Raw genomic sequence first — 26404 nt, 5'->3', positions numbered from 1 at the left:
TTTAAGAAAATTAATTTGTGAGGTAAATGTCTGTCATTTTTTTCTCTAAGACAATGCTCAAAGGAAGAGGATATCTTCAGAAAGCAAGGAAGACAGTCACTGTAAACGCTTCAAAACTTCTGATGAAAACAAAAAAGAGAATATTTGTACAGTGTCAGAAAAAGAGGAAAATTTTTTGGGAAAGGTAACTTGCTTTATTTTACATGCTTAAAGCTGAAATCTTTCATGCATTAAATGTTTTAGTTATTCTCCTGTTGAAAGTAGTTTTTTATGTTAACTTCAGATATAATTGTCAGCTGTGCTGAACTACTTAAGCCAAGTTTTATGAATGTGAATAATTGTATTTCTAGACAGAATTCAGATTGGTTTGACGAAACTAAGAACTTTAGTAATTCTAAATTGGTTCCTCCATTAGTCTGGAGATTTGAAAATTATTCCTTACCATAAAAAGACAAATAAAATGGTTTACTTTATAAATACACCCAATTTTTGCATGTCTTAGTAGATGAAGTAACATTCATTTAAACTCAATGTTTACTTAACTTCTTCTTGAGTAACCTGACAACGCTTCAGATAGCTGATTTCCTCTTTCACTTGTTAAAATATCTTAGACCAATTGGCACAGTCCTACCTTCCAGAAGATAAAAATTGTGATCAGAATTGATTAGAGCTGTGACTTCATTCCCATTAGAGTTGCTAACTGAAAGTTTTATCTGAGTTATTTCATTCCTGTTTTAGTTCAATGTGCCCGTGTTAGCTGCTAGGTTTTGGTGGGCTAGAGCTTTAAAGCATAGAACCTAGGATATATTAGGTTGCTCACTTTGAACTCTTGTAGACTCCCACCAAGAAGAAGTCATCTCTTGAATTTAAGTGGCTCAGACAGAACATGATAGGCCTATTTATTTATTTTGACAATTAAACACCTCGAGTGAAATCCTGGTTCCATTGAAATCCGTAGTAAAACTCCCATTGACTTCAGTGATGACAAGATTTCACCCCAATTCTTATTTCAGACTTTCACCTGACGCTTTCAATCTCATGAAATTCAAAGAAAACAGATAAATATCATAAACTGTGGTTTGAACTGCAGTTATTTTCATGGGTTGTCCTGTTTCAAATACCATATGATTTCAGGACACAATCTTACATCATTGAAGTTAAAAGGAACCTGCCATTGGTTTCAGTGGAAACGGGATAGTGTTCTCTTCCTGCTGGAGAAATGGTTAGACCTTTACATGTGAAAATATGACCTCAAATGTTTGTGTTCTGCCTCTCTGCTGACTGGGAGTAACTGAACCCTTTTCAGGAATGGTACAGAACACACAAGAAAAATAGAGAGTGCCTGAGATTTTGGGGTAGGAACCTGAGAATAGAGAGAATATGAATGAAAATGTTGTTGTTTTTTATAAATTAATTTGTGAAAGCAACAAAGCTGTGGCTGGAAAACTGGCTGAGGAGCACTTTGCCTTGCTAGTGTGATGTAGCATAATGGTGAAAGCAAGGAAAGCTGCTTCTAATGGCAAAAGCTTGAAAACCTTGAGCTTTATGTAACATTTGTTTCTCCACATAACTGAAAAAACTAGATGACATGAGACATAGCTGGTGGAATTCTCATTTCTAACTGTTATGATTATAACTGGAAAATGAAGATGCAAAGATACCTTATTTGTTATGATTACACTACCTATTAAGCTTTGAAATCTGAAACGGAAAAGGCTTCCAGGAAACTATGCTTCCTGTCTGATTCAGTACTGATCTTAAAGAAAAGGAGTGATTCTGGCAATTAGTCTTCCATAAGCCTTTATTCTATTTCCTGTGATAGTTGTGCAACTATAGCATCTAAAGAAAAATGAAGTCCTAAAATTGGTATCAGCACGGACTTGTAAGTAACAGATTTTTGCCAGATGGATGCTCTCAGCTTTAACCCCATTTTAATGTATTTTTTTTCCTGGAATAGAATATCAAGGAGATATTTAAATCTCTCTGCTGTATTGTCACTTATCTGTTGTGACTACTGCATGTGTTTAGGATGTTGATGAGTTTACAATTTGGTAATAGTAAGAAAAACAAATGTTTAATCTGTCAACATAAATATAGTGACTTACTATCTGCACAAACTTTATTCAGGTAACATACTCAGGCCAAGTTTATGCTAGAAACTTTTTGTCACTATAATAATGTCAGTGTAATTTTTTTTTGACATTTCTATACCAGCAACACACTACTGTGTACGCAGTTATACTGGCATAAAAGTTGTTTTGCCAGCATAACGTATTTTATTAGTAAAAGCTGTAAATTGTATCAGAAAAAGCATTTTTTTTGCTGGTATAAACTTTTTCTACACTAGGAAGGTTTACCAGAATAGTCATACCAGCAAACCTCTTTAGTGTAAACCTGGCCTTATCTAAGCTAATATAATGTAAAAAGTGTAGTTGTGGGGAAAAGGCTCATTTCCCAGGTATACAAGCTTCACTCACTGAGCAGTATCGATTCTCCTTACCCAACAACAACAGCAGCAGCCCTTCAGCACTTTTGATCCTCAACCCACAAAAAGGGGGAAAAAGTCTATTATGACCCAAATATGATGGTCTATTGCATGTACAAGAAAACAATTTGAGAACCATTCTTCTAGATCCATGTAAGATTCAACTATAACCATGGCAAACTGAACTAGAAAAATATTTACAACATGTTACCATCACCACATTGAGAATCATTAATATTGTATGAACCATATCTCTCACGATTCAGAAGGCATGATTGTCCTTGCAAACAGTTGACTTGCAATAGACTGGGTGAGCTGTAAGGGAGGGGGAATACCAAAGCACAAAAATACTAAATTTTACAGATTACGTTTGTAATTGACAGAACATTGGTGAAGCATTTTAAAAAATAAAACTTAGTTAAAATTAAAAAATATTAATTTATTTGTATATTTTCATTACCTCAGCAATGAATGATTTCTAGATTTGAAATGTAGCTTTTTTTTCCATTATAGGTCAAACACTTGATTCAAAAGCGTGTGGATATTTTAAATAATGACGTCTTTAACCATAAACTGGAAAGTTTAAATGGAAGAGTTGATCAAACACAATGTCGAAAAAAACATGAAGAAATAGCTATTACATTTCTAGTAAGTTTCTTTGCATTGTGTGTATCCTAAAAGTGTGAATTTATTTGTTCCGGAAGGTCTTAAATTTTCAGAATTGCACCTACATTGTGTGCATAACTTGCGCTGGAATTGCTTGCACTGGCATGAAGATTACACTTCTGTTTGTTCATAGAAAAATGAATTGGAGGCTGTACATTTTGTTACCTTTTTATTTTATGGCACGCAAATCTCAGTTGATGTTTGGGGGTGTTTTGCTCGTGCTTATCACATATGCAGAGTAGGAAATATGTGTACTATTTCAGGTTAACACTTAAAGTGTTGCTCTTTTTTCTTTCCTTGTAGAAGAAAGTGTCTAAGCTCGAGAGACGTATTAATACTGTGATAGCATTTCAGAAGAAAATATTATTGAAAATGGTCACTAGTAAGGTATAGTATAATATGTAATACTTCAACGTAGGGATTCTATTTGCAATTAGTCATGAGCTCATGGGCAGTTATAAACAATCTATACTAAACACGTGCAATATGAAAACATAACTAAATAGATTTGGAGAAGATGGTATTGTGTTGGTGTTACAATAGCAACTCAGAGAAAAACCTAAACTCCTACAGACACCTGGTACTGGGACTCAAAAAATGTTAAAAGAATTTTATTTACTTGCAACTGAGTTGTTACATTGAGAAGTTCTGTTTTTCAGTAGAATAAAATACAATTTTTTTTTCTTTCGTATTGCTTCAGAGGTCATAGGTAAGCAGCTCCCATTCTGACAGGAGGAGCAGCCTCTGAGGTATCAGCTGACATCCCTTCCCATAGATGATTGAGTACTTTAGACCCTCAATAGTATAGTCAATAAAACACAAGCATTTCACATGGAGCTCTGGATACGATACTGCCAGAATGATAGCCTAAGAAAATATCTGGTATGGGGCTTTTTGCTTCCTCATGGACAACATTTCTTGACATGACATAAAATTGAAGATTTGTTGGCCAAGAAAACCCACGATTTAGACCAGTGCCAAGCTTTGTGTAAACCTGCTTGGGATGCTAATTCAGACTGTTTTTAGGGGTGGCTTGAGATCCTTTAGCAGGCTTTTAAAATTAAGGGTGCAAGCTCTTCAGCTAGTGTAAATTGTCATAGCTTCATTGACTTCAGTGGGGCTATGACAGTTTAAAACAGATGAGGATTTGCCCCAAGGATTTGAGTAAAGATTGTAGGACTAGTCAAATGTACCTGAGCCATAGTTATTTTTTCTTTTATGAAACAATTGGCTTTTTATCTTAAATTTATATACTTTATGCAATGACAAACGTTAAAAATCGTGGTTTAAAGGTCTCACTGCAGAAATATCTTACTCTGCTTCTCGGTTATGTTTTTCTGAAAAGGTTTCAGAAACTCTTTTGTTACACATTGGTATTCTAGAAAAATGTAACTCGGATTAAATATACAAATAAAAAAAGTCCTTAGTGGCAAATGCTTAACAAATAGTTTGTCATGCTGAAGATTTTTGCTAAACTTTGGAAAGAAGGGAATAGCAAATAACACTTTTTTTCCTTTGCTTTATATTGACTGTCTGTATAATGCATCTTTTAGGAAATCACATTCATTTTTAGGGAAAATGTGCTTGTGTAAAAGGAAAAGGTCTGGTTTCCAAAACCAGCTCTGGGTCCAAGTCCACATTTCTTCCACATGCAAAAGTCTAATTTAAGTAAGAATTGTTTATAAATTGAATATAAGATCTCACCCTTGTTGTAAATATTCTAATGTGTTGTAAAACTGGTTTTATGTCTGTGTGATGGGACGTCTGCTCCACACTGGCAGAAAAGGGATTAAAAGCAGCCCTAAGGAGGCTATGCAGGAGGCAGCCAATCACAGAAGGGCTTATAGGAACAGCCAGTCAGGTCCGGGCTGGCCCATATAAGAAGGGCTGCAGAACAGAGCAGTTTCAGTCACTCCCTGGAGCTTGAGATGGGAGGAGGACTGGCTGCCTTGCAGGCAGAGGGAACCAGGCACTCTGGACAGAACAGTGCTGCAGGCAGAGAGCTAAAGGCAGCTCTTGGAAGGCTGCAGGGATCTGCAGACTGAGACCCTGATGCAAGGGCAAAGAGGGTGCTGGAGCCACATGGGAAGTGGCTAGACTGCAGTTTGCCACTGAAGGGAGTGGCCGGACAGTAGACTGCAGGTCGCCCAGAAGGGGGGAACATAGAGTGTAGCACAGCCAGAGGGCAGTGTCACTGAGGAGGTGCTGCAGTGGTGAGTCGCACCATGTCTCAGTCTGGTATTTTTTAAATTCTTCAGGCAGAGAGGGAAATCATCATTTACAAGTAAGGCACTTATGAGTGGTTACTGAAGATAACTTTTTCAAACCAAATTATTATTAGATGCTATACCTTTCTGAGGTCAGCTATTCAAACACAGCGTAAGCACGGATGTGCAAATAACATAATATTAATTGGAAAAGTGCATGAACAGTGAAGTAATGTTTCTGTACTGACTTAACGTTCAGTGCGTGTAAGAACAAGTAACTCTACACAACAAGAGAGTCTAGCAGGAAAATAGCAAAACTGGTAGTAGTGGATACCGAAAACCTGACTTCTTATATCCTCCTGATAGATGAATTGTCTGCTGCTACTCCATGCTTATATCCCTACTACATTTGACCTTGATTTTTTTCTCCAGTTAACTAAAGGAACCAATTGTGTAATCGAATTTAGGCCCAGAATATGTTTAAGTGCCTACTCTTAAAACAACGGAATGTTTAGCTTGGGGAACGAAATGAGTGCTTTGCTTGTATGAGCTACTGAAACACAGTGTGCAGGGTCTGGAGAGTGATGAAAGGTGACATCATCCAACAATAAGATGACAATTATCACCCAGTCCCCATGGCAGGGAGCAGGAAGTATTCAGGAAGAAGGTTGTAATTCTGTTTTTTGTTTGTCTCTGCGTGCCCTCAATGTCTGGTCTAGAAGGGCAGTTTTGAGATTCATACAAGCTCAAAATTGGAGTTGGTGGAACTAACTATTTCACACAGAATAAGAAGGGATTGGTAGGTTTTGTGTGGTTTAGATATTTGACAGTCAAGTTAATTTATTATTTAATTTTAATTTCCTATCAGTGTCTCTTGGACCATTTACTAGCTGTTCGTGTGTCTAGTGAATCTGTAAATGTTAATCTCTTGTTATTGTAAAGATAGGCCCTGGTTTAACGATCACATATATAATGTAAATTATGGAGGCGGGGGAAGGTTTAAAAAGGCACAAATCACCCAGAGGCAAAAAATGCCATCTGTTGCTCTGAAAACAAGGTGTGCATGAAATCCAGGACATCCGACTAACTCAGCACTGGTTGTGGACACGAACAGACTTTGCCATGACTTTGTGACCTTTTTTCTTTTTCTCAGGCAAATCTTCCAGGTGCAAACTCGCAAAATGCGATACTAAATAGAACCAAATCTGTTCCACTGCTTCCTGGTAACATAAATGGACGATCAGTTTCTTTAGTTAAACATGTATCATCATCATCCCATAGACAAACTGGTTCTACTTCTGAATGTGTTGCAGGAGAGCCTGTAAGGTAGGTGTCTATAATGACCACACAAAAAAAATAAATTCAATAAATATAACCCACATATTATGTATAGTTTTAAAGCATTTACTTGGAAAGAATGTACTTTTTTTTCCTCAAATTTTACTTTTCCTAAAGGTGCTAAGTTGGCATACGATTAATTCTTATACATACTTAATTAAACATACGTAATTAAACATACGGTTAATTCTTGTACATACTTTACTCTGGAAATGTAGTCGGCTTCTTAGCCCTCTGAAGCAATACAAAGACTGCTTCAAAGTTGCCACTTACAGAATGACTTTGTAAGAATGGGTTCAGCTCAGATTATTAATCAGTGACACATGAACTAGCCAAGATCAATCAGTTTTTATTAATCAAAGATTAGGCGTGTAAGATTAATCAGCAGACACAGATTAATACATTTACTGGTCCAGGCCTGTAGCTTGCACAGTTCCGAATTGGTCATTGTTTTATGGTTTTTTAATACCTTATTTACTGCTTTTGACAGTTGAGGTTAGTGCACCTAGCACTATTCAGTCACCTTCAAATATCTATCTTGTGGTCAGCAAGCTAGAGTAAGTCATAAACTAATACACCCTAATTTTTCAGCTTGACGTACTTAAACAATTTCATCATATTTTGGCAAACTTAACAAAATGTGTTTTAATGGCATAATACTTCTCAATCAATCATTTAATTTTGCCCTTTGCAGTTTGGAACACACTGTTGTTGTTCAGCTGGAGAATAATGTCAGCATCTCCTATGCACCTGTGAGATGGTCTGTGTTTCCCTTTATACTCCTTTCTTTGATTTTGGTTATAATTTCATAGCCAGTCATGTTTATTTAACAACCATACATGCAGTTAAAAATACCTTTAAGCAGCCATAAAAATAGGTTATGAAAATGTGTCATGCTCTTAGATATATTTTCACTCTACAAGCAGTATAAGATTTATCTGCTAATATTTTTCCATTGTTCCATTTAGCACAGTTTGCATAAAGCTTTAGGAAACTTGGCCTATATGCTAACAACTTCTACAGTGAACTCTTTTCCCCACCTAATGTATCTCTCTAATGCAGAGTAATCAACAACCTCTAATTTCCCTTTTTGGGGATAAAGTAGTTTTACGCTGGCAGTTTTTTTAATCTGGGGGATATAAAGTAATAATGTGGGTCAGCTGAATGTGAGCTCTCACTACGATGCAGTGGCTAAAAGGGCTAATATGATCCTTGGATGTTGAACAGGAGAATCTCAAATAAGAGTACAGAGATTATATTGACAGGTTTCAGAGTAGCAGCCGTGTTAGTCTGTATCCGCAAAAAGAAAAGGAGTACTTGTGACACCTTAGAGACTAACAAATTTATTTGAGCATAAGCTTTCGTGAGCTACAGCTCACTTCATCGGATGTGAGCTGTAGCTCACGAAAGCTTATGCTTAAATAAATTTGTTAGTCTCTAAGGTGCCACAAGTACTCCTTTTCTTTTTTTAGAGATTATATTACCTCTGAATTTGATACTGGTGCAGCTGCTGGTGGAATATTTTGTTCACCTCTGGTGTCATCGGTTCAGGAAAGATGTTGGTAAATTTGAGAGGGTTTAGAGAAGAGCCACGAGAATGATAAAAGGATTGGAAAACATGTTTTATAGTGAAAGATGCACATATCTCAATCTATTTCAGTTATCAGAGAGAACATTAAGGGTGACTTGAAGCTTAAAAGTGTCTACACAGGGAACAAAAATTTGATAATGGGCTCTGCGATCTAGCAGACAATGTTATAACATAATGTAATAGCTGCAAGTTGAAGCTTAACAAATTCAGATTGAAAATAAGATGCAGACTTTTAACAGTGAGGGTAATTAACAGATTGGAAAAATTTACAAGGGTTGTGGTGGAGTCTCCATCAATGGCAATTTTCAAATCAAGATTAGATGTTTTTTCTCCAAGATGTGCTCTAGTTCAAATAGGAATTAATTCAGGGAAGTCCTATATCCTGTGTTATAAGGAGGTCTGAGTAGATGATCATAGTGGTACCTTTCAGCTTTATAATCTTTGAATAGTTGGTGTAAGTCTGAATGGATGGGCGCTGTGAGTGTTGGGGCTGCATTCTGAAGAGAAGGACTATTTATAAACTCCCTCAAGCTAAGTGCAGTCAGGCTGTTTCTGCTAGATTTCTACCAGTGATTTAGAGAACTGTTAATTTAAGGTTTTAATTACCTTCTATGTTTTCCAAGAGGAAGTTGTTGATGATCTGATTCTTGTAGCGTTTAATGGCGGAACAAACATCAGCCTTTAATGCCTTTCATAGATCGATGGAAACAGTGAGAGCATCCCCACTAGAATTCTTACTGCAGTCTTTTTTTTTTTTCATTTTTTTCTCCCCTTCATATTCCTAGCAGGTTATCATTGACTCTCTAGACCATTAACCTTTTGGACCCATCTCCACTGGTAAAAATTTTAAAAATTATGCCATCTTTGCTATCACCTGTTCAGCTCTTACTGGCGTCATAATTGCAAGCACCATGTTAATTAGAGATGTTAACATCAGGAAGGTAGTCTCTTTTCATCATGTCTGAAGAATCTAAAATGTTTCAAAATTTTGTCTCTGGCAAACAAATCCTGCGTCAGGGCATACCGGGTCCCTTGGTATATAGATTCATGCCATTACACTAGAACAGGTCTGTCTTCTAGACACAGAAGGGAAGAATCACTGGATGATTTTGCAAAGGAATCATGTGGTGGTCTCTCTCTACCTTTTAGACAGTGTTGTCAGCTGAAGCAGCATTTAATTGGAGCAGTACTTAGACATCTTTCAAAGGGAGTGAATGGGAAATGGAGTTCTCCTCCCACATTCCTAAGGCTTCCTTGTTCTTCACTTCTTAGTCTTTCTTAGGGTGCTAGCTGGGGTATTGCTTTTCAGATCACAAAGCTTGTGTTATAATAAATGCGGTTATAAACTGCAAATCCTTAATTCCACTTACGTGCTAATTTGCTTTCCATGACTGGATCAGTACAGCACAGAAACCACCCCCCTCCACCCAAGGATTTTGATTCCTGGAGGGAGGTTTGTAGGATTTAAGGAGATAAGATAGTTGCATTTTTTCCTTCACTTTTGGGGTGGGATCAAAACATTGGGCTTGAAGAGAGGATTTAGAGGGCTTTAACATGCTACAGATTGATTGACTGGTCAATCCTGCTTGCCTTTCTCAGGCAGGAGGGGAAGACCCAGAAATTGTTCTGTACTGATCCAGTCACAGGAGGTGAAAATATCAAGTAAGTGAAATTGAATTAATATATCTTGTCATATTTTGTTTACTGTTTGTAATATCAAACAGATAATCTGCATCCAAATAGCAATGTAAGAAATATTTCATAGTGAATATAGATCTTAATATGAACTTCATAAAACTACTTATTGTTGGATGGTGTCCGGTGTTCAGGCAACACTGTCAGCATGAAACATAGTAAATTTGAAAAAAAAAAAACATTAATAGTAGTTTTAGGTACTATACATGTTCTTGGGATTTGAGATAAGGGATTTGATCAGTGGATATTTGATATGTCATAGGTCAGGACCTTGGGATAATAAAGTGTTTGATCTTTTTGTTTGTTTGTTTTTAATGTGGGGGGCTAGAAGGTTACAGGTTCAAAGTGTACATAGAAATTTCTAATTGATAAGAAAATTTCAGATACCCACACCTCTGTGGATGTGCACATTTATTCTGTTGTGGATTCGTTTAGGGTGATCGTTGCCATAAAGAAATTGATAGACTTCCCAATCTTGTTGTGGTTCAAATGCAAGACAAACAAAGCTTTTAGCAAGCAAGCGGGAAGGTCTTCCGTGTCAGCTTTCCACCCTCTCTTTTATTCTCCTCCTACCCATGCGCATTACATACTCCAACAGCAAAAGGAAACAGCAAAAGGAATAATATGACTTTGATTAATATTCTTATTTACCAGCTTCTATCTACTACATTCCTTGCTCTCAGGCCTTGAGCCCAGTCCTGGGAGGCTTCCCACGGTTCATGTCCTCTGGGCGACTTCCCATGGTTCATGTCCTTGAAAGGAGCAGTGTGTGCACTGCTCCTACACAACACTCAGGGTGTGCCCTGAATGTTTCCAAGTGCATGAAGCCTTCACAATCTCTTAGTTTTTCTAAGATGTAACAACCAGGGTTGTTTTTTGAAAATGGGATCTTAGAACATGAACACTTTTGAAGTATGTTACCTTCTCTGCTGTTATGTGATGGAGATATAGTAACTGTCAGATTAGTACATTGTAATGCCAAGCTGAAGGGATTTTAAAAAGTGTCTGCCTAATCAGATATTGAGTCATGGTATTTGGGGAGCTCTTTATTTGAATGATTCATATTCTATTATTTTGGAATTTACAGCTAGACAAGGTGCTATAAAATGCATTTGTTTTCTTCAGTAAAATACAATTGATTTCTTGTTAAATCAACCGTCTGAGCTTCTTGACTTCTAAATGTGCTGTAGCTAGTTCTTGATATCTTACATTTGAAGAGGGGGGACCTGTTTTCATGCATCTCTAACATTTTGATTTTGGTGAATAATTTTTTTGTTTTGTTTGTCAGCTCTGATGAAGTTATACTGATTTCCGTGGAAAGCAGAAATTCAACAACTGTAACAACTACAAACAATTCAGGTATCCAAAACTAACCTTGGCATGCATACATCCTAATCAAAACAGATTTGATGAAAATAATTAAACCACCATACTAGCCTACAACTAATGCTTTTACTCTTTTTAATTGTATCAAAATATAATTTTCCTTGGTTGCTGTTTAAGAAGAGTAAGAGCAACCCATCAGTTTTAACCATAACTTCCATTTGCTTTACCCATCTCACTAACCATGCTTGAAATTTTTTCTCACTAACAATTAGCGCTGCTGCTTCTTTTTTTTTTTTTCTTTTGAGGGAACTATCCAGTTGAAAAAGAGTTTAGCATCTGTGCTGGCCCATTGTCTGTGAGCATTCCTAAATACGCAGCTGCAGAGGCTTCTCCCTAGTCTTTCAGAGGTGTCTTTGGACTTCAGGGGCCCCTTTAGAAGAAATCTTGGCTGGCTGACTTGATTGCCAGACCATTGCATTGGGGCTGTGAGTCTCCGTGTCATTCACTTATGGCTGATTGCTGCATGTATGTCTACAAGTCTATTTGGTAATTTTTTGGTATTCCACTTATTAGATGGACATTTTTGTATCCTGCATCAACCAGATTTATTAATTGAAAGTTGAATTTTTTAATCTTTTGTGAAAATTGTTTCAGATGTTCAAAAAAAATTAGTTTCTACACAAGCAGAAATTTCCACTGAAGCTCAATCCAAAAACAAGGTAGGTTAAGAGTTTTTTTTTCCTCATGCTCATCTGCTAAAACTTAAAGCTAAATTTAATTGTTTGTACATAAGATAATGAAACAAAGCCTGTTTTCTCCAATGTTGTGGTAGTGGTGCTTGTTACTTCGGGTCATTTACCATTCTGTGCAGATACAGCACATTCTGGTTCCTCTTTTGCACCTTGCTGAAGGAGGTACTGTTGTTCACATTGCTGTGTTACCTCATTTTCACATCATAAAGGTGAACTGCAATGAAAATAATATTGGGTTTGTGCTACCTTCTACTTTTCTGTAGTTCTTGTCTACCCTGGAAGACTTTAATATCTGGAGAACTAGTGAAATGATGAGATCACAAGAGACCGAAAAGTTCAGCGTATGAAAGGGAGAAGGGATTTTTTTCTCACTGTTCCAAAACTTTTTGGTTTTTTTGTAAGCACCTATTCAACTTCAGTGAATAATAGTTTGGGTAAAGGATAACTTTTTAAAAATTCAGCACTGCCATCCCTCAAGTAAGAGCTCACCATAAGCGTACTTTGATATCTCTAAGCAAAAAACGAGGCTTGACATTATTCATATTTCTAATGTGGAAAAAATAAGCAGAACTTTTTTAGGCCATCTTCATACATCAGAAGGAAACAAAATAAAGTGCAATTCCAATTAAAATAATCATGTACAAGTCCCTTTTTAAAAGCAGAATGTATTTCCTAAAATAAATAACTGTGGTAGTCACTTCTGGCATTCCTTAAAAAGATAAGCCTTAATATCGAGTGGATTATAGAACACACAGAAAATATGTCTCTCATCTCTTTCCTTTCTTTCAAGGACCCTGGATTCACCCACCCAAACACACACAGTCCCAAAGCTCATCAGATGGAATATCTACTCTTGAAATTTTTAGGAGATCTGCTGTACAAGCAGTTTGGGAAGGAAAAGATCAGGGAAGCAGACCCTCCTCTCTTCCTGCGTACTTGGCAGAATTAGCTGCTGCTTATAATTTTTGATAGATAATTGTTTATTTTTAAAGCTTTTTTTTTTTTGTGGAGAGGATTTGACAATTTAATGACAGTAGACACTGATATTCAAAAAGCTAAAGCTTTACCATCATTAAAACACAAATTGTCAACATCACATGTCAATATATACGAAGTAAATATCTTTAAATCAAACTGTATTAAGTTTTCAAGCAGCATTTTTCTTTTCCTGTCTATAAATTTTGATCATCAATGGAAATATTTTTTCACCTCTTTTTGTGTGTATGTAACAAGTATTAAATATTTTCATATTTTGTTCCCTTTTGATAAGCAAGGTGAGGTTCAATCCCAAACACTTTGTCAGGAGTCTGTGTTCCTATGGGACTGGTGACCCAACAAAAGGCTCTCATCTTGCAGGCAAAATTTGGGCTAGGAAACCATATAATTTGCCAAGATAAGGTCAACAAGAGTGGTCTCTAAAGTCTAAAGCAGACTTGTGGACTTATTCTTCAAAAACATTAACATAAGGACTTTAACTCTTACATTACTGATATATACTCTCAACCTTAACTTCACCGTAGCCATTTTTTTGTGTGGATGTTTTTGCTACACTAGTACAGTTGGATCATGTCATTTGTATACTTCTATTCCAATGGTTAATAAGCTTATCTGGTATTCACTTACAACACACTAAGAGCTTTTCTACATGGTTTGTCAATGTGCATTATATGAGTGTGATTTCTAAAGTGCACTAATGTGGTACACATTAATTGGTCAGTGTAGATTCTGCTGTTGCACACTAAAGATTTCTTAATGCTCTTTAACATAGTGCCATTTGAAACACGTTAAAGCACACTAGAGAACCTTTAGTGTGTACCAGCGGGGTGCGTGTGGACCAATTAATCAGTACATTAGTGCACTTTAGAAATTGCATCTCCTTAGAGTGCATTTCCCCACTGTGTACAGAAGTACTTTAGGTTGGGTTTATTGCTGAAGAGTTTAATTTAACATTGACTTTTCAAAATGTAGATTAAATGTTACACCCAGTCTTTCACATAACATAGTTTGAAAATGCTATTCAAAACAGCACTTTTTTTATTTAGTTCAAGTCTGAGAATATTTTTATATAAACCAGTTTGTGTATATATAATGTAAGCAGGCTAAGCTTTTGGTTAGACTTTAGCAACAGAACATGTTAAAATTATATCCATTTTTTAGATGGTCTGTGTCCAAATTGTTCTAAATCACTTAAATTGTCAGTCTACACACAAAGCTTCCTGTCTTGCCTTCCTTTCCCTCTTCCCCCCCCCCCCCCCCGTAAAGTAAAATAAAATAAAAAAGATAAAATAAAAATCCCTGTTTTGGTTAATGAAAAGTGGGACTTCACTGGTGGTAGCAAAAGTGCAAACACTGGTATATACGGGGCACCTGGGATTTCTACTACCATGTAGTTAGTATAAGCCTGCTTGGGAATATTTAGACAAGATGGTGGTGGAAAAACTGCTCTCTTCCTGCTACCAATGGTGGAACTACACCAATGGGAGCAACTGCAGGAATTAGGGGGGGGGAGGGATAGTGTATATAAGATCTAGTTGTTTAAAATCTATATACAACCATTATACAAACACTTGTTCAGTTACATTAAATGATTCCTTAAGTTTACAACTGAATTACTGTATTGAATAAAATAATAAACAATTCTACATCTTCCCTTAGCAAGAGGGCAAAAAGGCTTTATTTCAGACAGCTCTAGAAATAAGAAGCTTACTGGCAGTCTTGTGCATTGGCAAGCTGTGTGAAAACTTATCCTAAAGCATACCTACCTGGAAGGAAACTAGTGAAAAACTGTCTATGTAGATTTGCTCTTAGAGAGCCAAGACCTGTATAATTATCACTGAGATCCATTAATGTTTATAAAATCCATCTTTTATAGTTTTTGTCCTCGTACTGTTGACTGATTGGCTAGGTGATCTACTGTGATATATCAAGTGTATTTTTAAATGTCTGAGTTCTTACAGATACTGACACTTATACACTGTACTTATTTCTGTTATTTTTCACATCTACAAGAAGTTTTATATAAAAATGAGCATTTCTGGTAGTTTAATTTACAAGTAAGTTTGCATCCTGGCAGTTCATAAATTTTAACAGACGTATTTACAATTAAGCCATTGTAGAAACAATTTAATTGGAATTGACATTGTTTTTACAGCGTGCTGAAGAACAAAAATGTGCAGTGATTGATCTAACAGAAGAAGAAAAGCACAATTTTGATAAAGGTGAAGGAAAAAATAATTTTGTTTATAGAGATTCTGAAAATGAGAACTTAAAATGTAATAAGTGTAAGTATGAAAAAGTACTAAATCAAATCAATTTTAAACCTAAGAGAAAATAATCTTGTGGAGTTGTGAGATTGGGACCCATTCCTTAAAAGAAAAAACTTTCTCCTGAAGGGAACTGCTTCTGCATATCTTCACTTGCAGTAGAGTACCTTGCAATTCAAGAACAGTTCTAAAGTAGTTTGTTTTTTAAGGGATGTATGCTTATTGACTCATGGATCCAGTGTCCCACTGTAATGATATTAGACCCTGCTACTACAATTGTTCCTAGTCCCTCTCTCAAATGCTGCAAGCAGATGCCATTCATTAATTGGTGTTTCACTAAGATTGAAGGCTGCAGCTGACCAATCTCTTCCCACCTGCCTAACAACTGAAATAGGAGCCAGGAACTCAAAGCCAGTTAGTCACAATACAGCCTGATTTGCCTTCTTTCCTATAAATCTTAAATATTCCCCATAATGAGGAGAGACTCCTGTTCCTCATCCATCTGTGGGTGAAGACTTGCTCCCCAGCACAGAATGAGTTGACTACTTGCCTACCACTGCTCCTGCAATGAGAAGACCCCAAATTAGGTGCAGAGTGTTTTATGTTTAGGTGAGGAGGAAGTGTAGTAACCAAAGACAGGGAGATTAATATGGACTTTCATGGGTCACATGTTTAGAGAACTCTAGTTGCTGGTAAGTAACATTCCTTTTGCTATAAATCATATGCAATTGTCCAACTTCAGGATTTGAACCCAAGTAGTTTGGTTTCAGTGGAAATTGTTACTTGGTGATATACTGCCTTGAGGTGATTTGTAATCTCATTAATTTTTGTAAACTAAGCAGGATTTGTTCTAGGTCAAGACCTGGATGGGAGAACTCAGGGTGCTGCAGGAAATAGTATTAGTGGCTGGCTTGGTAGGTTGCCTTCTTCCATCTCAGTGTGTACAGAACTAATGCTCTATCCTGGAGTTAAAAAGTACTGTGCTGTTAATTTTGTGTTTCGTATGAATTTTAAAACTGGATCAGAATCTTTGTAGTAATTTAAGATCACATGCCACTTTTTTGCAGTAGAATGGGTGTTGGGCAGTATCCTGGAATAAATAAGTTACTACTTCCTAAATTCTTCCTGCAGCTAACTTGTTTCTTTTTTGTTATATTCTTCTTCTAAACTGCCACGTTAGTGTTCCTGTGCTGTTAAAAGGCTCTTGCATCCCACCAAGACAATGTTGCATTTTAGTGGTGGGTATTTAGTGTAGTAGTTTGTAAAATATGTGAAACTCAGAGATCATTTTGGAATGAATGAAGATGTTGTATTTAGTGTAAGATATTAGTCAGATGTTCAGCTAAAACTCTGTTAACTGAGTTGGTCATCTGCCTCCAGTGTGAACAGTAAATAAGAGCATAAGAGTGGCTATACTGGGTCAGAGCAATGGTCCATCTAGCCCACTATCTTGTTTTCCAACAGTGGCCAGTGCCAGATACTTCAGAGGAAATTAACAGAACCGATCAATTTATCAAGTGATCCATCCCTGTCGTCCACTCCCAGCTTCTAGCAATCAGAGGTTAAGGGACACCCAGAGCATCGGGTTGCATCCATGACCATCTTGGCTAACAGCCATTGATACACCTATCCTCCATTAACTTACCTAATTCTGTTTTGATCAAGATGTAAAATATCAAGATGGACAATTAAATGAAATGAAGACTGAACTATCCCTCTTACTCTCACTTAATGATAGCCCGTACACGTCTGGCTGAAGCACTTCAACAGTGTGAATAACTCTGCTGCTTGTATGTTTTGTAGAAAAATAGAGATTTCATTCTCCAGGGTCCTCAGTCTAGCACCTTTCACAGTCTCTGAGAAATCCTCAGTATGTAAACATAACCTTATTTCACAGATTTGTGGCTTTTTAACCCAGTTCACTTTCAATAGGTGGTAAATTACAGTATTTAAAACTTGCATTTTGTTTACAGGTAAGTTAAAAGAAGACCAGAATTCTGTGTCAAACAAAAGTAATTCAAAGACAGCAAGCCCCAAATCAAATTGCCTTGAGCCACCAGCACAAGCATCAAATCAGGTAATTTTTTTCTTTATTAAGCTTTCTACAATTTTTATTTTTAAATTTGTAGTATTTACAAATTCCAACTGACTAGCTTTTCATGAATCTATGATATACAACTTAATGGGAATTAAAACAGACTTTTAAAGGACATTTTTGATGAAAATGTATCATTAACATTTGTTTTAAACTAGATTCCTTGGCAAAGGGTAAGCTTACTCCTTTGAGCCACAAGGAGGTAGTACAGTATAATGAAAAGAGTAATAAAGACTTCAGTGACCATGAAATACTTTTATTGCAATAATGGCTCCTAAAATGGCAGTGATTTCTAATAAAAATACTAACTATTAGAAGAAGCAATATTGAAGCAAGAGAATGAATCAGATAGGCAGGCTAAAATGAACTTTTCTAAAAAATATTGTAGAAAATGTTACAGTAGAAAATTTATCGTGGGGCAAAGACCAGCAAGGAAAATTTCAGTCAAGGGGGGAAAAAACCTTTCTGAAATTGAGCAAGTGAAAAGGGGTTTGAAAATTTCAGCCATCGGTGGTCCAAGACTCTCTGTGTTCAGTCCTGCTCCAGTGTCTAAAAATGAGTGCGAGAATGAGGGAGCAGTAATTTAAACATCAAGTATCTAAGTGTGCATGTTTTATTACTGTTCCACCCACAAATAAGTTCCACTCCTGTGAGTTGCCAGAATGAGGCACTGTTCACAATCAATTGTGCAAGTGTTCAAAACATGATCATGTGTGGTCTCTCGGGTCCATGAGTTTGTCTCATATTTGGGGTATTTGAATATTCCATTGGGTTCTACTAGGCTGCTTAGCCGTGGTGGGGCTCATGTGCCTTGCTAGGTTCTGTGGTGCTTCTTGTGCTCGGCTCCTCCTTGACTGAGGACCAAAAAAACAAATAAAAAGAACGCAATGGCATCTCTAAAACATCACCCACTCATGATACCAAAATGAGAGATCATTCACTGTGGATAGTGCAGATCTGCAGTCTGTACTCCCACCCCATTCTTCTATCTTGCATGATTTAATTAGCAATGGCATATTTACTTTAAAGTATCATGATTTGGGCATGTGAGTTAACATCCCACTGAGATTTATGCGTCACCTTGCATTTCTTGGAGCTGTTATTCCAGACACAGTTAGGTACGTGTCACTGTTCTGGTTAATTCACGTTTTCAAGTTTCTCTTCAACCATAACCGCTAACTCTTCTCTTAAATTATATATATAATAGCAACTTGGGGGAGGAGCTGGTATATCATACTGCTGCATACTAGCCCAGTTTGAGCCCTGGATGTGCCACTATAAAGGATATACCACACAACAGCACCTTCAGTTGTGTAATGGCAAGACAGATCAAAGTGTCATCAACAAGGGACATCAGTTTCTTCTTACCTCCTCATAACATTTGAGCATCGGCCACCCACCCATCCATCCCAGCTCTGAGACAAAACTATCTAACATCTATAGGCAACCCACACAGCAGCAGGACAAGAAGCATGACAAGTGAGAGGCTGGAGCCTCTCCCTGACTGCAGCATCACATTATGGATGAAAGAGAGCCTTGCTCTGTAGAGTGCAGGCTCTTCAGGATGGGTACTGTCGCCTTTTGTGTTTATGCCTAGCATATTCTGCCCACTACCTTGAAACAAATAATTAATATTAGTTCAGTTCCATTAAAGGGTTTGGGGATGGCTTCTGAGCACTGAGACTGAAAATATAACTGTGGATGGAGCTCTCCCTTCTTGGACAGGAGCATCATTTGTTATGGGACAGTAGTGGCAGTTGCCTCTTTCTCCCTCCCCCCACAACCCCTACAGCTTTTCATTGGTCTATATGCTCCATTATATCTCTTATCTTTTTGTCCGTCCGTCCGTCCCCCACCAATTTTTTAGAATATTACATAATAATTGTGATGGATTCCACCCAGGGTAGCTGGAACTGCAGTACAGCTTTTCTCCCTGAGTTATGATTCCCACACGCTTCACTTCACTCCAACTCACTGGTTTAGATAAAGCAAAAACAAGCTGATTAACTACAAAAGATAGGTTTTAAGTGATAGCGAACAGATCAAAGCAGATTACTGAGCAAATAGACAAAAAATGCAAACTAAGCTTAATATACTAAATAGATTGGATATGACTAGCAGATTTTCTAAGAGATGATACAAGTAGGCTTCAGATTCTTAAGGGGCAAGCTGCACTTGCTTTACAGCTTGGAATCCCCAGGTGTTTCATTCACAGGCTAGAAATCCCTTTAGCCTGGGCCCAGCACTTCCCCCAGTTCAGTCTTTGTTCCACAGGTGTTTTTAGGAGTCTCCTTGGGTGGCGAGTGAAGAACACCAGATGATGTCACTCCTTGTCTTATATAGCTTTTCCTATGGCAGGATCTCTTTGTTCCCAAAGCTTGGTTCCCAGAATAGTCTGTGGGAAAAATACTGACATCCCAAGATGGAATCCAGAGACATGTGGTCTCATCACATGTCCTTGTAGAGTCAAAGCAGCCATGACTTGGAGGCTGTCTGTAGCGTTTTCGGGAAAGCTCCCTGGGTGGGAGATAAGCTTCTCCTAAGGCCTATTGTTTTTTTCCAGAATGGCCCATTGCCCTGAATAGGTCCTTCCACTAGACTGAAAGCATCTTGTCTAGTGGACGTTACCCAGGTGTAACTACATTTGAAATACAAATACATAGCCCGTATTAATAACTTCAGATACAAAAATGATACATGCATACAAATAGGATAATCATATTTAGCAAATCATAACTTTTCCAGTGACACCTCCCATGACTTATAATATCACTATGAAGAATATGGAGTGCAGTGTCACATTCGTCACATACAGTATTGTATAGGCTGACACAGCTTTGCTCCCTTGAATTTTTCTGAAATGATGTCCCTGCTTTTGAGAAAGCGATTTGTATGACTTGCAGAGCTTTCCATTGGGTTAGGGCTGGGAGCCATGGTGTTATACCAACAAAATAAAAACCAGCAGGATCTTATTAAAGGAGAAAAGGCAAAATGCCACATTTATTGTGAATACAGAAAGAATCATAGTAAGCAGTTAGTTATAGCTATAACATTCCATTCAATCTCATATTTATTCACACATTCATTCATACACACACACACAGGTTCTGCAAGGTTGTTATCACAGTTACCAGCCTTAGAGTTGCTCATGCCAAGCCACTGGCCAGGTGGCCTGGACATGAGGAGGGAGCAGGGCCTTGTCAGATGTTCATCTGATGCTCCTGGAAGTTGGTTTGCAGAATCAGACCCCAAAGTTCTCACTTTCTAGAGTCCATTTTTTATAGGAATTTCTTCCTATGCCAGTCTATGGGAATTGCTTCATCATGCTGTTGCTGAATCAATCAGCAGATGGCACATTCCTGACGGCTCCGTGCTGCCAGATGTTATCTTGTTCTTTGGTTCTCCCATTCTTGAGGCTGTTGGGTGGATTCCAGTCTGCCCTCCGGGGGTCCTCTGGTTATTTCCACTTGACGCCTTCTTTAGCCGATGGACACTGGATTCTTAGGCTGGCACCTCCCTGATCATTCAGTTATTATCCACACCAAGGATCCATCCACATACATCCTCTATCTCTATTTTAATCACAATTGTTAACAAAGCGAGATGAATACAACAAAAGGGCAGGGAGTCTCTGGTTGCTGTTTCTGTTACAGAGTATTGTTTTGAGTCTTTCTGTGTGTGAGTAGTTATTGTTACAAAGAATTGCTTTGAGAACAGACTCTGTCTTAGAATGTACTAACACAATTAGCAGCTTGCAAGTTTCACACACAGAGGGAAACAATACCAAAAACCAAGAGAGCTCTTAATTAGTTTGAGTAGCAGCCATGTTAGTCTGTATTCGCAAAAAGAAAAGGAGTACTTGTGGCACCTTAGAGACTAACATTTATTTGAGCATAAGCTTTCGTGAGCTACAGCTCACTTCATCGGATACATTCAGTGGAAAATACAGTGGGGAGATTTATATACATAGAGAACATGAAACAATGGGTACCACCATACACACTGTAACCAGAGTGATCACTTAAGGTGAGCTATTACCAGCAGGAGAGCCGGGGGGAGATGGCGGGGGGGGGACCTTTTGTAGTGATAATCAAGGTGAGCCATTTCCAGCAGTTGACAAGAATGTCTGAGGAACAGTTGGGGGGGTGGGAGTCAGAGACACTGTGCCACCTCAGAAGCCTGAACTAAAACTGGCTCAGGTGCAAAATCCAAAAGGTATTGCACTCTCATGGACTGTTATAGAAATTGATCCCATGTGCGCTCCTGTAGAGAGCTATCACTTGAGGGGGAATAAACATGGGGAAATAGTTTTACTTTGTGTAATAATGAGTAAACTATTTCTGCATGTTTAATCCCCCACCCCAACCCCCCACTGCTGGATATGGCCCACCTTGATTATCACTACAAAGGTGTCCCCCGCTCTCCTGCTGGTAATAGCTCACCTTAAATGATCACTCTGGTTACAGTGTGTATGGTGACACCCATTGTTTCATGTTCTCTATGTATATAAATCTCCCCACTGTATTTTCCACTGAATGCATCCGATGAAGTGAGCTGTAGCTCACGAAAGCTTATGCTCCAGTAAATTAGTTAGTCTCTAAGGTGCCACAAGTACTCTTAATTAGTAATACCCTGGATTTTAAACTATGGGGAATCAAACTCATTTGTGATTTTAATACAGAACTACTTTAATATGATCCAACAATGGGGGAGTGGTATCTGCAGAAGTTGCCAGCACACGGTGAAGGGGTGACTCCAATCATTTTTGTGTCTTTTTCACCTCAAAGAGATTGGCCAGGATCCTTCTAAGGAAGCATCATGGGAAAGAAAAAGGAGAGTTGTGATTCTTGGAAGAGCTTGATGATAGGAGAGAAGGGATTGACTACTGCCAAGGAACATCCGGGTGTGAGAAAAATCTGTTTCTATCCACCCAAGAAATTTTTGCATGCCTTATGCTAAAAGTGTAAAACCAAATGTAGTAACAGGATTTTATGATCTATCTTGTGACCTGTCAGGACTATAACTCTTTAGTGGATCAGTACAGATGCTTCCAGGAGCAGTAAATTGTTCTCAGCCTAAAATATTTTGTTAATAGATGTACAGACCTGTCTACAGTATATCCTCAGAGATAATTAACTATCAAAAAGAAAAATGTATAGGGAGAAAAGACAGTTCTGTGGTTTGGGATTTTTTTGTAACTGACTCTAGTACTATGAGGAGGGTGGAACCACTATGTCAGTTCTGCTTTTTATTCTGTCCTTCTGGATGTTCAAAAGGATATGAAACCAGAATAAACCTTCTAAAATAGCTATGACACTCTTCACAGCTGCCTTCTTGGATTTCTTCTGAGATAAAATCTAAGCAGCAGTTTTTAAAGATCTGTCAGTTTAACTTTTCTTTCTTTTTGAAGACCTACATAGAGTGCAAGCTTTCTGCTCTGGTAATTGCTAGTGAGATAGGAACATAAGCTCTTTCTTTCAGCATCTTACATTGTATGATATCTGTACAGAACAAATCCGATTATAGGATGGTTGTCAAAATTCACTAATAATAATTAAACTTGATCAAGATACCTACAGTATTATTCATATTGGTAAAGTTAACTTTTTTAAAACCTTTCAGTCCTATGGATGTGCTGCTGTCTGGCTGAATCTGTAGGTATTTTTTGGAAAATTTATCAGAGTGCAATAACAGAACACTAATTGAATCGTGACTATGCAAATCTATCTAGATATAATGTTGACCTCTGCAACACTCATTTTGGGACAACCAAAAATAATCTTAACACAATGTTTGTTAGTAGTGTCTTCTGCGCTTTTGTGTCGGGGGGTGGGGGGAGGATGAGGAGGAGTATTGGATTTATGGAAAATAAAATCAGTTAGCAAAACTTAAACATTTATGTAGCAGCAATAGATCATTTCCTGTGACTGTTCTTGTCTGTTGACCTCTTAGAGACTGTAAAATAGGGCTAGTTTAGAGGGAGTCTTTGGAAGGGTTTTTTAAAAATTTTTATAAATTCAGTAAATAAAGCATTGCAGCATGACATACCAGAAAACAAAACAATTTAACAAAATACTATTGTTGGTTTGAATTTAGTATTCTTATCCATACAGTCATTCTAAGAACTACTGAACTAATAAATACCTAAAATGAAACTAATGCAGCATTATTTACCACAATACAAAAAAACTTGTTTGGTAAAGCTGTTACAATGAACTCCTTAACACTTTCAAAACTGTTTCCTAAAATGGAAACACTTAATCTGAATCAAAAATTAGCGCACATTGGTTGATTTGTTCATTAAAGAAATATTACAGTAATGCTAAGTTATTCACCTTTTTTTCTTTTTTTATGCTCTGTAGGTTCTTGAACATTTTCCACATCTTCCTCCGCTACCAAGGATACCTCCATACCCAGAACTCAAGGATGGAGTCAGAGACACTGTGCCACCTCAGAAGCCTGAACTAAAACTGGCTCAGGTGCAAAATCCAAAAGGTATTGCACTCTCATGGACTGTTACAGAGATTGATCCCATGTGCGCTCCTGTAGAGAGCTATCACTTGTTCATATACCATGAACACTCCAATAACAGTACTGTACCACACTGGAAGAAAATAGGAGAAATAAAGGCTTTGCCCCTACCAATGGCTTGTTCTTTATCACAATTTACAGCCTCCAAGAAGTACTACTTTACTATACAATCAAAAGATGTATGTGGACGTTATGGACCATTTTGTGATATACAGTCAATTACTTTAATTTCTCTGGAAAACTCATGAGCTACCTCAATAACTGTTACATGGTTGTTTCAGTTTGAAATATTGTATTTTTACTTGTAAACAATCTAGAGCCAAGGAATGAATTGTACTACAGACTGTATTCGCTCAGTTCTGTTTCTTATCTATCATGCCAACTATCAGTTATTTATATTCTGAGCATTGTTCTATACATTTTGTAAGTTGTTTCTAATAACTTGACACTGAGAATTCTGTTTATAAAACTAATTTCAGTTCTGTGTTTAGTTTAGTTATTTTCCTTCTCAGTCCTTCCCCTCCCATTCCTTTCAGTGGGCATCATTACATGTAGGATGTACTTGGAACATAAAGGAATAAAATTTTCTACTTGGTAACTATGAATTTTGATGACGATCATGAGATGAGAAATCTAACATGTCATGAGTTTTGTGGTGTTTTGTTCACCCTTCCTTTTTGTATTTTTGGAGGGAATAGTGGTTTTTTTGTGTTCCATTTCCTTCACTAAATGGTACACAAGCTTTCAGAAGGTTTTAGTTCTTGTACTTGAGTGTACTCAAACAGTACTACAGGAGCATCTCCATTATTCTGAAGCCTCTGAAAAATGTTTGTAAGGATGCACGTCTCTGTAGTAGGGTAATAATACAGGAACTATAGTGTTTTAAATACTACAATCACCTGAGACAATCATCTGGACCATGATCTTTTTAGAGATGCTGCATTGTAAAGGAACACCAAGTGAGATTGTTTCCTTGTCACCCATTTTGGGCAAGAATTAAGCTTCTGGGGAAGTTGATTAAAGTGTTGATAAATAAATGTTTTCCAGTGCTGTATAAGTACTTCACCTGCTTGTATCTTCTGGTATTAAAGAGGCTTCACTTGCCTTTAGGTGTGGTACAATGGTAGTCATTACTCATCCAGACAGACATTTCATAATGCCACAAAGAGGTAGGTGACCCATTACTTACATTAGTGATGGTTCTAGAATATTCATTTACAAAATTATTAATTACAAAGTCATTGTGGTGGCAGTTGGCTTTCTGTTTAAATATGCATATTGAAATGAATTCAGTGATATTTGTAGTGTGTCCATTACAGCAAGGTTATAAAGAAATAGAAAATATCTTGATTAATTTAATTTTAATAATAACTACAAGCAATGTAAGTTTTTCTTATACAGTTTAAATCACGCTATGTAGGTTACTCAAAATATTTTAAAAACCCAATAAGTTTGATTCTTTCAGTATTAAACAAAAGTTTTCATATATGGAAAAATTCTAACAAAAGCAACTTGAAAGATCATTTTGTTGCAATAATTTGCCGTTCTTTGAATGGTCTCTACATATTCCCACTCTTGGGTTTGTGCCCTTGGTGCGTCTTGAGTGGTGGAATGTTTTCTAGCAGTGCCTGTTGGAGTGCTCTCCTGCATTTTCCCTCACCGGTTTGAGCATTCTGAGGATGAGCCTATGTAAAAGCATGGCACTCAGGACACCTCAGTTCATTCCAGCCAAGGTTGTGAATGGACTATATTAGAACCTCTCCAGAACAACCTCTTCAAGCAAGACAGCATCTTCAGGTAGTTTTAGTCATAGTTAGCTAGCTAGGATTAAAAACTTTGAACAAAACAATATAATTATTTATTTACATTTCTTAGGATCTTAGAGCTTCTACACCCCAGCGCCAACTAACAGTAGCCAACAGTAACTGATCCAGAAGATACTTGGACTACAGTATCTCCAGAAGGGAAAGATACAGGTGATACAAGGTGGAGAGAAATAAAAGATTGTATAGCATATTCAAATTTGCTTTTATCTCCTAAATCTCCGTGAACTCACAAGGGAAGTTTACTTCTCCCTTTCAGTTTTAAAGTTGCCAAGACCTTTCATTTCACCAATATCTTCTGCTTCTGATCTGAGGTCTGATTAGTCAGATAGGGACAGGCAAGTTATTCTACCACCTCAGTTCCAGTCACCTGGCAAAAAAACATTTTAGAGCAGACATTAGATCAATGCGCTACATAGTCCAAACAGACACAGACTCTGCCTATATCCTGGTAGGTTCTATGACAGAGAACCTGATTCTGGTGTCTTTCAGTTTCCTCCTTGGTCTGGATGGGTCTACTGGCTTTCTTTGAGATACTATACAGAGGTTGAGAATAGCCTTTATAGAGGAGTCATTCCCCACAAGACCTCAGGGGAAGCCCCATTCACCAGATCCGGTTCTCTGGAATGCTA

General features: G+C 37.4%; 1 protein-coding gene across 6 annotated transcripts in view; it reads left to right on the top strand.

The window, feature by feature from the left end:
* ATF7IP2 (activating transcription factor 7 interacting protein 2) overlaps window positions 1-24433 on the top strand; it is a 53200-nt gene extending 28767 nt beyond the window's left edge. For 3 of the 6 annotated variants that reach the window (XM_077828270.1, XM_077828272.1, XM_077828271.1), the window contains exons 3-12: window positions 51-184; window positions 2999-3133; window positions 3455-3538; window positions 6512-6684; window positions 9887-9949; window positions 11271-11341; window positions 11963-12027; window positions 15212-15341; window positions 17297-17400; window positions 23781-24433. In XM_077828270.1, coding sequence (XP_077684396.1) covers window positions 51-184; window positions 2999-3133; window positions 3455-3538; window positions 6512-6684; window positions 9887-9949; window positions 11271-11341; window positions 11963-12027; window positions 15212-15341; window positions 17297-17400; window positions 23781-24197 — 1376 coding nt within the window. In that variant the 3' untranslated portion in view covers window positions 24198-24433. Of the gene's footprint in view, window positions 1-50; window positions 185-2998; window positions 3134-3454; window positions 3539-6511; window positions 6685-9886; window positions 9950-11270; window positions 11342-11962; window positions 12028-15211; window positions 15342-16177; window positions 16238-17296; window positions 17401-23780 lie in introns of all 6 variants that reach the window. The other 3 variants (XM_077828273.1, XM_077828275.1, XM_077828274.1) reach the window with 3 other exon arrangements.
* Window positions 24434-26404: the final 1971 nt, after the last annotated feature.

The sequence above is a fragment of the Eretmochelys imbricata genome, chromosome 10 (genome assembly GCF_965152235.1).
Source record: "Eretmochelys imbricata isolate rEreImb1 chromosome 10, rEreImb1.hap1, whole genome shotgun sequence".
NCBI classification, from domain to species: Eukaryota; Metazoa; Chordata; order Testudines; family Cheloniidae; genus Eretmochelys; species Eretmochelys imbricata.
Note: the sequence above shows the minus strand (reverse complement) of the source record. Positions and strands in the feature narration are given on the sequence as shown.